The following is a 15,794-nucleotide window of genomic DNA, read 5'->3' as shown; positions in this document are numbered from 1 at the left end:
AAATGAGGTTAGCAAAATGATGTTTGGGTTTGATTAAAAGGAGTAAGTGGCTATGTGAAGAGACTTAATTCTTTTTAAACAGAGTAGCAGAATCTTAGAGCTGAAACATTTTTAGAGGTCATTTTGTTCAACTCAATGCCTGTATAAGAATTGTTCTATAATACATACTTTAATACTTACATGATCATCCAAATTTTGTTTCCTTGGCTTCCTTTAAGACTTAGCTCAAATGCTATCTTCTGCAAGAGCCTGTTCTGATTTTCATTCGTGGGGTATCTTCATTCATTCATTGCACGTTCTTTCCTCTGGGATTGCCTTCTGTTTACATCGTATGTATGTATATAACTATTTATATCTTGTCTCCCTCATTAGAAGATAAGCTTCTTGAGGAGGAGGAAAATTTGCTTCTTTTTGTATCCTTGATGTTTAGTAATATGTATACATAGTAGCCACTTAATAAATGCTTATTGACAGACTCAATGGTTGCAAATCTCCAGTGACTGATAACTTATAACCTCTCAAGACAACTTGTTCCATTTTTGAATAGTTCTAACTTTTAGGAAGTTTTCCCTTAAAGCAAATGCAGAATTTCTCTCTTCACAACTTCCACATATGATTGTTACTTATGTCCTTTGTTGCCAAGCAGAATAAATCAAATCTTTCTTTATCATGTAATAGCCCTTTCAGACATTGGAAGACTTCTTTTCATTTCCCTCCTAATTTTCTATTCTCCAGGTTAAACATTACAAGTTTCTTCAATCAGTTCTCACATGATACAATGAAAAGATCCTTCATCATCTTCATCAGTTCCCTCTAGAGGGTTTTCCACTTCTCACTGCTCTTCCAATTATCAAATGTATATATAATTATCCCTTTCATATCTTGACTTTCTCCCTCACTGTTTTGTTATATAGCAGGTCAGCATAAGAAATTAAATGGGAACCTATTGGGAGTTTTGCAGAAGCCACAGATGCCACAAAGCCTATAACCATACTTAACCCAAATTTTATAATAAGGTACTATAAAACACTCTATAAAATAAAATGAAAAAAAAAATCAGATTTCTACTTTAGTACAAAGAGAGGACCTAGGGCAACTAGGTGGCGCAGTGGATAGAGCACCAGCCTTGAAGTCAGGAGGACCTGGGTTCAAATCTGACCTCAGACACTTAAACCTTCCTAGCTGAGTGACCTTGGGCAAGTCACTTAACCCAAATTCCCCCAGTCCAAAAAAAAAAAAAAAAAAAAAAAGGTCAAAAAATTTTACACACATTTTTCAGATTATTCCTGCAATATCAAAGGTAAAACTGTATCTTTTTTTTTTGATTGTTGTTTCTCTTGCCTTCTATATGCCCAAAGTATATTTGACCCTCTGGTAGTTTTGATCCTCTATTGAAGTAACTACTTTTGAAGTAGTTTTGACTCTCTTGTCAGAAATATTTAGAAGTTCTCTATTTCATTAAAGATCTATTTTTCTCCTATGTGAATTATACTGTTTTTCTGAATATAATGTTTTTGTTTACAAGCCCATATATTTTGCCTTTTGAAGTATCACATGTCAAGCTCTCTTCTTTTATAGTGGCAGCTACCAAGTCTTATGCTATATGACTTACTACATGAATATTTCCTTCTAGTTTTCATTTTGAGGTTTTTAAAGGAGAGGATCAACAGATTCTTTTTATTTTTACTTTTCATCTGATTCCAAGAAATTTGAGTAGTTTTAATTTTCTATTTCTTGAAATATGGTATCCATGAATTTTTTTTTTTAACAGAGGAGTTAATTTTCAGGTACTCTAGTGAATCTTAGATCATCTCTCTGTGACCTGTTTTTCAGGTTAGTTTAAAAAAAATACATACTTTATATTTTTCTTTTTCCCAAATAATTTGATTTTGCTTTTAATAATTTTTGTTATTTCACTGAGTTTTTATTTTATGTTTGGATTATTCTAGTTTTTAAGAAGTTCAGTTCTTGAAGAAGATTTATTATCATTTGTCCTAAGGTATTAATTCTCATTGCTATTTTTCTTCCCTTGCTCTTTCATTCTATATATCATTATTTTCCCAAAGTTCAACTTGAACCTTCTTCGTCTGGATTTACTCTTTGTGCTATGCTTAATCCAAGTTATCTCTTCATTGTGTTCACCATTTTTTCCCATTAATTCACATCTTTAAGCTTCAGTTTTTGGGCTGAGAGTTTTTCTTGGATTAAACTATACTTCCATAACCTTGGATGGTGTATGTGGGCTCTTCTTCATCATGAGGTCAGCAGTGAAGACTAAGCTCCATCTACTAGAGAAACATCTGGCCTTGTTTCTTGCTGTAGTTTGGGTCTAGTCCTGGATGTCTAGTAAGGCATGAATTGTATGGATACTGAATCAGGTATGGCTACCTGTACGCTGATCTGGTTCAGTCTCCTGCTATGAATGGACCATTGGATCACCAACATTGAGTATTGTCTCTGTCTCTTGCCTCAGATTATGATGGAGTTGTACTTCTACCCTGGGCTAGCCCTAGTGCCCCTCAGTGTCACCACAATTGGCAGGGGAGTGATTGAGCCCTTAGGTTGTCATACATTTGATTTGGTTGTCATACATAAGGATTTAGTCCATATACTTGCTTGGAATGAAATTCCTGGATTTATCCCAATCTGGATGCTGCTCTGAGCCTATCTTCTGCCAGAATAGGGTTTCCAGATTTCCTGCATTGAGTGATACTTTCTAGATCTCTGTCCTGCTATGGGCCATGTTGCTCCATATTTCACCTTCTATCTATTACACCTTGTTTTTGCTCAATACTTCCACAAGATTTATAGCTGATTCCTTTCAATTGTCTTCATCCTTGTTCTTTTTGATATATTGTTGGATCTCTGCTAGGGTGTTTTTGGGAGATCTGGCTTCTTGTAAATCTAACCCAGCACCATCTCCCCCTATTTCCCAAATTTAGGAGATTATCAACTACTGGGAATTCATGATCATAAGCTAAACAACTCAGCTTTCACTTTATGCCTGAAATGGCTTCTACATGGCATGACTGATAATCCAGTGAATGTTTAAAAAGAAAACTTTGGTAGTCTTACCTAACAGCCCAAACTTTTGGTAACAAAGTTGAATCCCACCATTACTAGCAATATACCAATAAGACCCATATATTCACAACTCTACTTAAGTATAGGGTTCATGGCAAAAGACTTCTCTGTTTGTAATTGATTACATTGGTCTCAGGTAATGATGATGCATTTTGGAAGAAGCAAGGGACCTTTCTTAATGGCATCCCTGAAACACTCTAAGAGCACAAACTGTGACTTGACTATTTATAGTCAAGTGTCTGTTAAAAAGAGAACCTAAAAACTTGAAATCAATAGTCCAATGACTTAAGGAACCAGCAAAAATCATAATGACATGCCTATACTATTGAGACCTGGGTCTCATAACACCTGGGAGAAAACCTATGTTGAATGGAGTCTATTTGCTGTAAATGGCTCAAATCCAATTTAATTTCCAAGCTGCACCTGCGTCTCTCATGGGACCTCTACCCCCTTCTGAGTTGACTTGGCTGAGCTTCTAATATCTTGTCCAAAAGCAATTAAAGTGAGTCTAGAAATGTCAAGGGATTCTTTGCAGTGCCTCTGAAAAAAAAAAAAACATCTCCAAACTAAACAACTGAATAACAGACATTATGAGAAATCATTCCTGTTCAAGAGTCCTTGTAAACACCTGGGCCCCAAATAGTACCAAAACAGGAAGAAACTTGTATGACAAGTTCTATTTCATTTAGTGATTTTGGTTCTATTTCATTTAGTAATTTTAAAATGTTTAGCATCACAAAGATCTGGTTCCTTTTAGAAATCAAGCTGTAAAAATCAAGAAATCATTTACTTTATTAAGTGAATGAGTTTGAAATGAATGACACATTCAGGGATTTTCCATGTATCCATTTGATTGGGGAATTCAGAGAAGCTTGGAGATCTATACACCTAGGTCATGAAGTAGAGCTCATTAACATTAGTATTTAAAGAATAGTAGGAAGGTATTAAGGATGTAAAGAAAATCCTTTTGAATTTATGTGAAGAAAATATAGGAGTATAGAGACACTAGGGACCATGAAAAAACCCTGGAGTATCTTTAACATTTGAAGAAAGACAATGGCCTTTCTCTAGGCATAAAAGAAAACAATGTTTACTTAAGTTGAATTAGGAAGTACCAATGAAGTATAATTAGTACACATGAGTTGTACCTTTCATTTACTCTTCCAATATATTATTTTGATTGTGAAAATAAAACAGAAATCATTTCTTTTTTTTTAAAGCAAGTTGTTTAATCCCTCTGCTGAGTTTTTGTATTTCCTTAAAAAATTTAACACTCATAAAACATAACTCAGAGTTTTTGTGAGGTTTAACTGGGGTAATGTCAAATATTTTTAAAACCCTTAAAGACTACATAAATAAAAAGTATTACTTTAAAAATTAATCAATATAATTCCAATTTCTTAAATATAAGGGAATGAAAGTTTATTTAGCCAAGGCATAGGTCTAATTATGAAACAAAACATGTACTGAGTTATCTGTCTTGAGAATCTACATTTCTAACTTCACAAGATAAACAGTCACTTAAGATTCCCTCTAAGTTCTATTGACAGCAGTTACAAATTGTATATGTAACAAGCCAGAAAACACTGGAATGAATGGGGTGGGAGACATACAATATGCTTTAGTGATTTGGATGTAAATATAGATATGAATAATTGAGCAATTTATTAGTCAATAATTGGAGAAATGTGAACACATGAATTTTTTGATGATTATAGGACAAATATAAGTTACCTGATCAACAAAAGAGAATCTGGCTATTAAGCTTAAGTTAAGGTGAGGACATTCCTAGAGAGGAACCATAGTCTAAATTCAAAAAGATAAAAGAGAGATGAAATGGCAGAATTTAGAATTGTGTTATAGAGAGGTAAAGATATTACAGGGAATAGGTTCAATTGAGGAAAAGAATAGCTTAGAAGCAAAAAATTAGAGATGTTACCCAGCAGATCAACTAGTCTGATCATGCTCAGTGAGCTGTTAGAAAAGCATAGCATGGACCAATTCAACTTAGCAGTGGACACAAATGTTTAACAGAAAGGTTATGTTCATCAAGGACACATTTTATTAGCAGTCAGAGAAGAAAGGCGACATTGATGTTTGAAGGCCTGGATTGGACATTACTCCTATCACTAATTGTTTCTCATTTTTGTTTTTTCCTGCTAAGTTTATATCAATGTGTACTCACTTTTCCCCCCACAGACAGTGCTTTGGTAGGAGAGTGTGACCCAGATTTATATATAGACTATGATGTATTATTATTCATCTACTTGTCATATGAATCCCTGTTTTTTAATTATTATTATTACTCTCATTGTTAAGTAAATGGTTATATTTGAGGTCTAAATTATCATCATGATGAGTGGATAAATGGAAGTTGCTGAAATAATCTAGGAAAATGATGTGGGTGGGATTCTGAATTAGTTAAAAAGTTTGCAAGTCAACTTCCAGCTCATTCTCTTCCTTCGACTTTCCTGTATAATAAGTAGCATTCTGTTATTAAACTTCCCATATATTGATGGAGGTGATCCTGAAATTTCTCCTTACAGCATGGACTCAACTAGACAAATCTGGTCCCCTGGCCACCTCTTTCTCTTTGTGGTTCCTTTTCTGAATAGTATCACTAAACATCTTTCTCAAATTATGTATGTTTGAAATTAGAAGAATGTAGGATAGTTTACCTCTCAGATTTGTGGAGGAGGAAGGAATTTGTAACCAAAGAAGAACTAGAGATCATTATTGATCATAAAATAAATAATTTTGATTATATTGTTAAAAAGTGTTTGTACAAACAAAACTAATGTAGACAAGATTAGAAGGGAAGCAATAAACTGGGAAAACATTTTTACATTCAAAGGTTCTTATAAAGGCCTTATTTGTAAAATACATAGAGAATTGATTCAAATTCATAAGAATTCAAGCCATTTTCTAATTGAGAAATGGTCAAAGGATATGAACAGATAATTTTCAGATGAGGAAAGTGAAACCATTTCTAGTCATATGAAAAGGTGCTTTAAATCACTATTGATCAGAGAAATGCAAATTAAGACAATTCTGAGATACCACTACACACCTGTCAGATTGGCTAAAATGACAGGAAAAGATAATGATGAATGTTGGAGGAGATGTGGGAAAATTGGGACACTGATGGATTATTGGTGGAACTGTAAATGCATCCAACCATTTTGGAGAGCAGTTTGGAACTATGCTCAAAAAGTGATCAAACTGTTCATACTCTTTGATCCAGCAGTGTTTTACTGGGATTATATCCCAAAGAGATTTTAAAGGAGGGAAAGAGACCCACATGTGCAGAAATGTTTGTAACAGCCCTCTTTGTACTGGCAAAAAACTGAAAACTGAGTGCATGCCCATCAATTGGGGAATGGTTTAATAAATTATGGTATATGAAAGTTATGGAATATTATTGTACTGTGAGAAACAACCAGCAGGATGATTTCAGAGAGGCTTGGAGAGGCCTACATGAACTGAAGCTAAGTGAAATGAACAGAACCAGGAGATCATTATACACAGCAACAACAAGAGTATATGATGATCAATTCTGATGGATGTGACTCTCTTCAACAATGAGAGGAGTCAAACCAGTTCTACTTGTTCAGTGATGAAGAGAGCCATCTACACCCAGAGAGAGAACCGTGGGAACTGAGTGTAGAACACAACAGCATTCTCACTCTCCCTGTTGTTATTTGCTTGCATTTTGTTTTCTTTCTCAGTTTTTCTTTTCCTTCCTTCTTGATCTGATTTTTCTTGTACAGCAACATAACTGTATAAATATGCATAATATATTGAATTTAATACATATTTCAACATATTTAACATGTATTAGACTACTTGCCAGCTAGAGGAGGGGACTGGGAGAAGAAGGGGAAAATTTGGGAACAAAAGATTTTGCAAGAGTCAATGTTGGAAAAATTACCCACGCATATGCTTGGTAAATAAATAAAAACATTTAAAATTATATATGTATTTAACTTATACTCTAACATATTTAACATGTATTGGTCAACCTGCCAACTGGAGGGGAGGAGGGGAAAAATTAAAACAAAAGGTTTGGCAATTGTCAATGTTGTAAAATTACCCATGCATATAACTGGTAAATAAAAACTATTAAAATAAAATAAATAAAAGATTTATATATGTTTGTTCAAGAGTTTGGAAGTCCTGTGAGGAAAACTCTATCAGCAAGGAAAGCTTCTATATGGGGGATGGCAACTACAAACCAAGTCCCTAACCTTGTGAGACAGAAGACTTGGAATGTTATCCATATATCTTCAAGGTATACTTGTAGGTAACACTAGCATTGTTATCCCCATTTTAGAGATGTGGATTGCATTCCAGACCATCAAAATAAAATTAGTATTGAAATAAAGTGACTCACATGAGTTTTTTGTTTTTTTCCTGTATATAAAAGTCATGTTTATACTATACTGTTGTCTTTTAAGTATACATTTCTATTATATCTTTAAAAATGCACATACCTTAACTAAAAAAATACGCTAAAATACTAACCATCATCTGAACCCTCAGTTAAGTCATAATCTTATTGCTAGTTGAGGGTCTTGATATTGATTGCTACTGATTGATGAGGGTGGTGATTGCTGAAGATTGGGATGATTGTGGCAATTTCTCAAAAATAAGACAGTAATGAAGTTTGCTTGCTTCTTCCTTTCATTTCAACACTTAGGGGTCATTGTGGAATTATTAATTAACTTAAGTCATATCTTAAGGATTAGAGAAACCCATGGAGAGGGAGAGAGACAGAGTGGCCAATAGGTGAAGGAGTGAGAACACAGACAATATTTAGTCTCATATGGGTGCAACTAGGGATGCCACAAAACAATTATAATAGTAAAAGCAAAGTTTGATGATGACAGCTCATCAAAACAGATAAAATAATAATGAAAAGTCTGAAATATTGTGATATTTATTAAAATTTGACCAAGACATGATGTGAGCACATGCTATTGGAGAAACAGTGACAACAGACACTAGGCTGCCTTAAATCTTCAATTTAAAAAACCCACTATCTATGAAGGGCAAAAATTCATAGGGTTATTGTAGGGAAAGGTTTGATAATCTGCAAAGCACAACACAAATATGGATTATTATTGTTATAATACTTGATTTATTATTATCAGACTCCTCACTATTCTTTTTTTTTCTGGAAACAATCAGGATTAAATGACTTACATAGGGGTCACACAGCCACTAAGTGTCTCAGGCAAGATTGGAACTTAAGTATTTCTGATGCTAGATCTGGTGCTCTATTCACTGTACCACCCAGTTGCCACAATCTTCGCTTTTCTGAAGTTCAGAGCAATTAGAAACTTAAATCGCATACAGTTGTGACAGTTACAAACTGAACCCCCATCTTCTGAATCTATATTCAGTGGTTCTTTGCTTCCTTACTGCATCATTTTTAGCAGAATTCTTTCCAGCATTAGACAAAGACAAAAATTGGGTCAGAACTTGCAAAGGGGATCCATATTAGCCTTGAATTTCTCCAAGCTTCTCTCACAAAACCATTGGTCTGTGCCATAGATTTAGGACTAGAAAGGATTTTAGAAGTCATTTATCTGGCCTATCCTCTTCATTTTATAACTGAGGAAACTGAGGCTGAGAGAGGTTAATTAACTTCATAGGTCCATAGAGTTACAGAATTGTACAAGTAAATTGTAAAGTCAGCAGTAGAAGCCTGTTTTTCCAAATTTTCCCCAAAATCTGGTTCTCTTCTTATTATACCAAGATACTTTCCTAGTAAGAATAATGTCAAGGAGAGAGAAGTGGACAATGATAATAACAGCAATAGCTGATACCTGTCTTTAAAATTGACACACGCAACATCTCTTCCCCTAAATAAGAGCATATCAGAAGTACATACCCAGTAATTAACAGTATTTTTTCAAAGGAGAGAATACCAGGAAGGAAGTGTGGGAGCAAATCAGGAATGATTTCAGGCCAGAAGTGACATGGGAGCAGGGATTCTAAGGCCAAGGTCAGGAGTTAGGATTGGGAGAGTGTATGTGCCAGGAGTCGGGGGAAGGAAGGAGCACTACTTGCACAAAACCCAGGAAATTCTTCTACCCAGTCTGAACTAGTTTTAAACATGCAGAACAGCTATTACTAAAAAAATCACACGTCACAAAGACATAATAAATGCTCAGAATTACTTTTTTTATAGGCTATGCTATTTCACATCCAAGTAGAAAGGCCCAAATGAAATGAAGAAACTCCCTAAAATAATTCTCCACCAATTTCATGCCTGAAAGCCAGTCTTTTCAAGGAAATCCTTTGGGTGTAACTAAATTTCCCAGATGAATCAGATGCTGTCCCTCTTCAACCTTACTGTAAGTACCTCTGTGTAAATGCATAACTTGCAGCAATTAAGCTGGCACTTGTGGCTATAGATGGGCTTGTCCCATTGGCAGGAATATTGGGCGTGGGAATTTAGGGGAAGATGAGGAAAGAATGAAATGCAGTAAGTGAAGCAGCAAATGGCCTTACCTTTCACTTCAGCCCAAACTACACAGGATTGTCTTCTCACCTGCAAAGGAAAAGACATCAACACAATTATTGTCTCCAGAAATAATTACACATTATACCTGTTTCTCTGGAATTGAGAGGCAAGGCAGGTTCAACGAGAACTAAATAATTCCTCAATATATGTATGCAATCATGGGTATGTGTATCTCCATGAAGAATATAGCCAGATCCATTGGCACATTGAAAATGGATTAGACTTGGAGTCAGAGAACCTGAGTTTAAATCTTAGCATCGAATACCTCAGTGCCTGTGTGACCTTGGACAAAACACTAACCTGCTTAGACCTTTTTCGTGGCATGAGGGTTAGGATGGAGAGGCCCTAGATTCAAACCCTGATTGCACCTTCCTACTTACGTGACTTTAGGGAAAATAACAAATATCCTCAGTTGTGCACTTGCAAAACAAGTGGAAAGTGCTATCCACATCCAGAGAGACAACTATGAAGACAAAATGTGGATCAAAGGATAGCACTTTCATCTTTTGCTTTTGTTGTTTGTTTAATTGTTTTGTTTTTCCTTCTCATTTTGTTTTTTTCTCTCATGATTTAATTTTTTGTGTGTGTGCCGCATGATGAATATGGAAATATATTTAGAAGTATTACACATGTTTAACCTATACCAGATTGCTTGCTGTCTTGGGAAGTGGCAGGGGAGAGAGGGGAAAAAAATTGGAATACAAAGTTTTAAAAAGGTGAATATTGAAAACTATCTTTTCATGTATTTGGAAAAATAAAATACTCTTTTTTAAAAGTCAGGGAGGGGGTTGACCTCTACCTTCTGCCTCAAAAGTTATGATCCTCTTACTTGGATATGAGATACCAATTTCAGAATGCCCCACCACTGTTGTTCTTCTGCCTAGTAGAAATAACTGATACTACTTTTAGAGGTTTCTAAAAATCATTAAAGAAAAAGGAAAATAACCTGTATATTCTAAAATATTTATAGATGCTCTTTTTTTTTCAATTCTTTTTATGGTGGCAAAGAATTAGAAAAATGTAAGGATGCCTGTCAATTGGTAATTGGTTGAACAAGTTGCGGTATATGATCATGATAGAATACTACTATGCTGTAAGAAATGATAAGCTTGATGATTTTAGAAAAACATGGAAGATTTGCACAAAATAACAAAGAATGAAATGAGCAGAATAAGAGAATGTTTTATAGAGTTTAACAGCAATATTGTTTTAAAAACAATTTTGAGCAACTATATCATTTTGACTATTATTAAACTATAAATTAATCCAAAATAACTATAAAAACCCATGAAGGAATATACTATCTGCATCCAAAGAAAGAATTGATAAATAGAAGTGTGTATTTATATATATATGTAACAATTTTACATATATATGTATATACACATGTGTGTATATATACACGCACACACATATAATTGTGTCTAATGATAGACATCTCTAGTATGGGGAAGAAAGGAATAAAGAAAGGAAAAACAGTTATATGCTAACTTTATTCTGAATTTTCTCTGATCTTACCAGTCTCCCAAACAGCTGAGGTCCTCAGCTCTTACTTTTTTGAGGAAAATTGAGCCCATTAACCATGACCTCTAATTTCTCCCTTTCACTTCTTAAAACCCTTTAATATCAGCTCTACTTTCCTATATTCCACCAACTTTTAATAATGAGTTGACTCTTCTTCTCTCCAAGGCAAAGCCCTCTTAAATGTACCCTTAATTTCATCTTTTTCTGTCTTCCCCAGAATATTGATCTTTTAATCTTTCCATTCCCTAGGGAATGGTTTTTTACATTTTTGTTTTTTGGTATTTCTAGAACTTTAGCTTAGTGACTGGAACATATAAAGCATTTAATAAATGCTTTTTGACTAATTAACTGAACTATTTATTGCTTATTATTACTGATTTCAAATATACCCAAATTTCTCTCATCCTTAAAATATATATATATATCCTCCTCATCGCTCCTTTTTTCCCCATTTCATTTCCTTTGCTTTCTCATCATCCACAGAATGATTTTTAACTCCCTTGTGGGAATTCCATAATGTTCCATCCTTGGTCCTTTTCTCTTTCAACCTCATCAGTTCCTTTGGGTTTAATTATCATTTCCATATAGATATTTCCCAGAGCTATATATCTAACCCCCAAATCCCCCCAGAGTTTTAGTTTAGAACACCAATTATCTATTAGATATTTCAAACTGGATGTTCCAGAGACATCTCAAACCTAACATGTCCAAAGAACTAAAAAATTTTTCTTCATCCCACTTTCAAAATATCCACCCAAACCTCCCTATTCTGTAGAAAGTCTCTTTTAGTCTCTCAAGTTCATAACTTCAGTTTTATATTCATCTCTTCATTCTCTTTCCTTTCTCATATCCAATTACTTGCCAAATCTTACAGTTTCTATCTTTTTTTGCATCTGACCCCTTTTCTTTTCTTATCTTCTTAATTCAAGTTCTTCTCTCTTGCTTAGCCTTACCTAATTATCTCATAAATGGCCTCCCCACCACAAATCTCTCCCTATTCAGTTTCATTTCCCTTAAGCCCAGACCCTACTCAATAAACTCCAATAGCAACCCAATACTTCTAAGATAAAATATAAATGTCTCTTTTAACTTTTAAAACTCATCACAATCTGCCCCAACCTACCTTTTCAAATTCATCTCTCTGTTGTAATCCAACCAGATTGACTTTTCTTCTGTTTCTCATACACCTCTCTAACTCTAATCACTATCCCTTGCCACAGTCCAGCTCCATGGCTCGAATACATTTTTCTCCTTACATTTGTTTCAAAAGATTCTCTTTCTTCAAGATATAGTTCAAACAGCTTCTTCTACAAGATGCCTCCTCTAATGTTTCCCTTTCTATCGAGTATTGCCCTTGTCTTAAATTTCCTTGTATTTGTTTTTGAATTTCTAAATGTACTTATACATGTACTTGTTAACTCCTCTTTGGAATATAAGATCTTTGAGGCTAGATCTATTTCAGTCTTTGTACTTGTATCTCCAGTGCCTATGCCTATGTACAGTACCTGACATATAGTGAGAGCTTAAAAAATGTTTGTTTGACTTTTAATAGAAATGAGTGTTTTATATTATCAGTTGAGACCATCAATAATACTAGTTTTTTTGTAAATATGATCAATTATGCTTATTATTTTCCTAATAGTCAATCCTACATAACTACTATAAAGCTAATATGGTTAAAGTGAATAATTTTTCAATATGTTTCTGAATCCTCATTACTAATATTTTATCCAACATTTTTGCATGTATACTCACATATATATATGTGTGTGTGTATATATATATATATATATATATATATATATATATATATATATATATATATATATATATATATATGTAACATCTCCTTTTTAAGCTTTATCTTCATCTAGTTCAGGTATCTGAACCAAATTTATCTAATAAAAAATGTCTGGTAGAATGCTTTCTTTATTTTTTGGAAACTGTATAATATCACAATTAATTATTCTTTGAACATTTAACAGATTCACTTGTAAATGCATTTGGGCCTATAATCTTTTCCTTGGTAAATTTATAGTTTGTAAATTTCCTTTTCTAAGGCTGAGTTGTTTAAATTTTTATTTTTCATTCTCTTACCTAAATATTTAAAATTTTAAATATTCTTCTAATTCATTGAATATAGCATTTTTTGCTGGCATGTAACTGGACAAAATAGTTTCCAATACTTTCCATTGCTTTTCACTGGAAATGAATTTTTTTTTTGTTTTTTTTTTTTTTGCTAAGGCAATTGGGGTTAAGTGACTTGCCAAGGCCATACAGCTAGGAAGTATTACGTGTCTGAGAACAGATTTGAACTCAGGTCCTCCTGACTTCAGGGCTGGTACGTTATCCACTGTGCCATCTAGCTAACCCCAAAATGAATTCTTTTTAATCTTTGACTATTTATTTGGTATCCTTTATTTTAAAAATTATCAAATTAGCTAAGGATTTTTTCAGTTTTATTAGTCTTTTCAAACAACTACCCCTAGTTTATTAGTAAAATAAATTTTGTTTGTTTTTCAGTTTTATCTATTTTTGTTATCTATATTTCAACTTTTTTTGTTTATTTGAATTTTTAAAATTACAACTCCCAAGGCATTTAAAAAAATCTCATCCTATAACTATTTTTGCATTGAAGCCATTGGAATATTAAGGCATATATGAATTTGATTTTGCAAGATCTCATTAAGTTCTTCATAGAACTCTATTTTCTGCAACAGATGGCACATAAGATTTGATTAGCTATATGGGGGCTTGTTTTCTTGTTTCAGAAAGAAATTACCCAGGGGTAGATGAGAGGAGTGAAAGAAGAGAAAAGAAATCGAAGAGGCACTGGACCCCAAAGCATAGATACTGAGTATATTGTGTACAACATCACCAGAAACACATTTGAATTGTTTCCAGTTCAGAAGAACCCGCAAAAGCTTGTATTTTCTAGAATCACTTTTGAGAAACAAAAACAGTGCAGAAGGACTTTTGTGGGGAAGTGAACAATATCATGTGTATGCACATACACCCCCCCCCAACACACACACAAACACTATAATCTAATAGACAGAAAATGTTAATGTGTGTTAGACTGTTGAGATTAAACGTTACAACCAATACACAATTAGAAAAGAAGATAAAGATGAAGATCTAGGATTTACAATTCATCCTGTCTAAAGCATTCAGAAAAACAGGAAATGTTTGAAAGTTAAAGCAAGGACTCTATCATAATTTCTTAGTCACGTTTAACTGAAACTGCTCTTTGCAGGCCAAAACAGCTCAGATATGGCCTTGAAAATTCCTGGCAAATTCCTGATCTCTTTTAAAAGTGCCTGATCTCTTTGAAAAGTAATGAAACTATGGAAATCAAAGGTAACACTGTTTTAGAGTATTTGCTTATTTGAAAAACATTACAGAGGAAATTAAAAGATGATGTGACACTTTGCCTCACAAAACAGTTAAAAGAAGTTAAGGAGAAAATGAGTCTGCTGAGGACTTCATGTGAGACCAACCTAAGCCAAAGCATTACAAAAGCAGAAATTGATGACAATCTATAAACCTTTTGATACTATTCATATAAAGACACAAATAAATATTAAAAAAAATATTGCTAAGTTCAGCTAAGTGATTCAGTGGATTGATTAAGTTGATTCACCAAACCTGGAGTCAGGAAAATCTGAGTTCATATCATACCAGACACTTATTAGCTGTGTGGCCATGGGCAAGTCATTTAATTTATTTGCCTTAGTTTCCTCACCTGTAAAATGGGGATAATAATAGCACCTGTCCCTGTGTTGCTGTGAAAATCAAAGGAGGTAATATTTGGAAAGCACTTAGCACAGTGCCTGGTACATAGCAAGTTATGATGTGAATGTTTATTCCCTTCTCTTTCTTTTCCTGAGACATGTACAAAGAGATATGGTAGGACTTCTAAAGAAAAAGAGATCATTTGCAGCTGGAATCATTTTGGGCTTCAAATCCCTTGGGGGATTTCTATAAGTAGAGATGAAATAGGAAAATGAGTTGTGGAGAGGAATGAGATCATGGGAAAAGATAGGAGTTTAGTTAGAGAGAATACTAGGCAGCTAGGTGGCTCTCATCATCCCAAGTTCAAATCTAGCCCCAGAAACTTACTAGCTGTGTGATCCTGGGCAAGTCATTTAATCCTATTTACTTCAATTTTCTCATCTGTAAAATGAGCTGGCGAAGGAAATGGCAAATCACTTCCAATATCTTTGCTAAGAAAACCCAAATGAAGTCATGAAGAGAAAGACATAACTGAAATGATGACAAATAGAATATTTATTAACCATTTTCTGCCAAGTACAATACTAAGGTAGGGGTAGGAGTAATACAAGAAGTCCCTACTTACAAGGAACTTATATTTTAATTAGAAGCAGGAGTGAAAGATGGGAAGTGAGGTGTGGGGAAGACAACAGAGAAAGAACTAGAACAGTTGGAGGAGAAGGATACCTGTGTAAAGCAAAGCAATTGTTGAAGAGGATGAGAAGGCTTCACTCTGCCAATCAAGTCAGAAGGGGAATGAAGTATGGCTAGAGTCCTTTTTGAAGTAGCAGACTGAGCCAGTTATCAGGAGAGAAGGCCAAGGATAAAACATTAAAGAATAGTTGAAGTTCTAAGGCAGATGGAAGAGGAACACATTAAA

General features: G+C 34.1%; 1 protein-coding gene across 2 annotated transcripts in view; it reads right to left on the bottom strand.

Annotated features, from left to right (window-relative positions):
- SUSD1 (sushi domain containing 1) overlaps positions 1–15,794 on the bottom strand; it is a 292,834-nt gene that overhangs the window by 44,359 nt on the left and 232,681 nt on the right. For both annotated transcript variants that reach the window (XM_074280878.1, XM_074280879.1), the window contains one exon: positions 9,604–9,643. In XM_074280878.1, coding sequence (XP_074136979.1) covers positions 9,604–9,643 — 40 coding nt within the window. The remainder of the gene's footprint in view (positions 1–9,603; positions 9,644–15,794) is intronic.

This window comes from Sminthopsis crassicaudata, chromosome 1, assembly GCF_048593235.1.
Source record: "Sminthopsis crassicaudata isolate SCR6 chromosome 1, ASM4859323v1, whole genome shotgun sequence".
NCBI lineage: Eukaryota > Metazoa > Chordata > Mammalia > Dasyuromorphia > Dasyuridae > Sminthopsis > Sminthopsis crassicaudata.
Note: the sequence above shows the minus strand (reverse complement) of the source record. Positions and strands in the feature narration are given on the sequence as shown.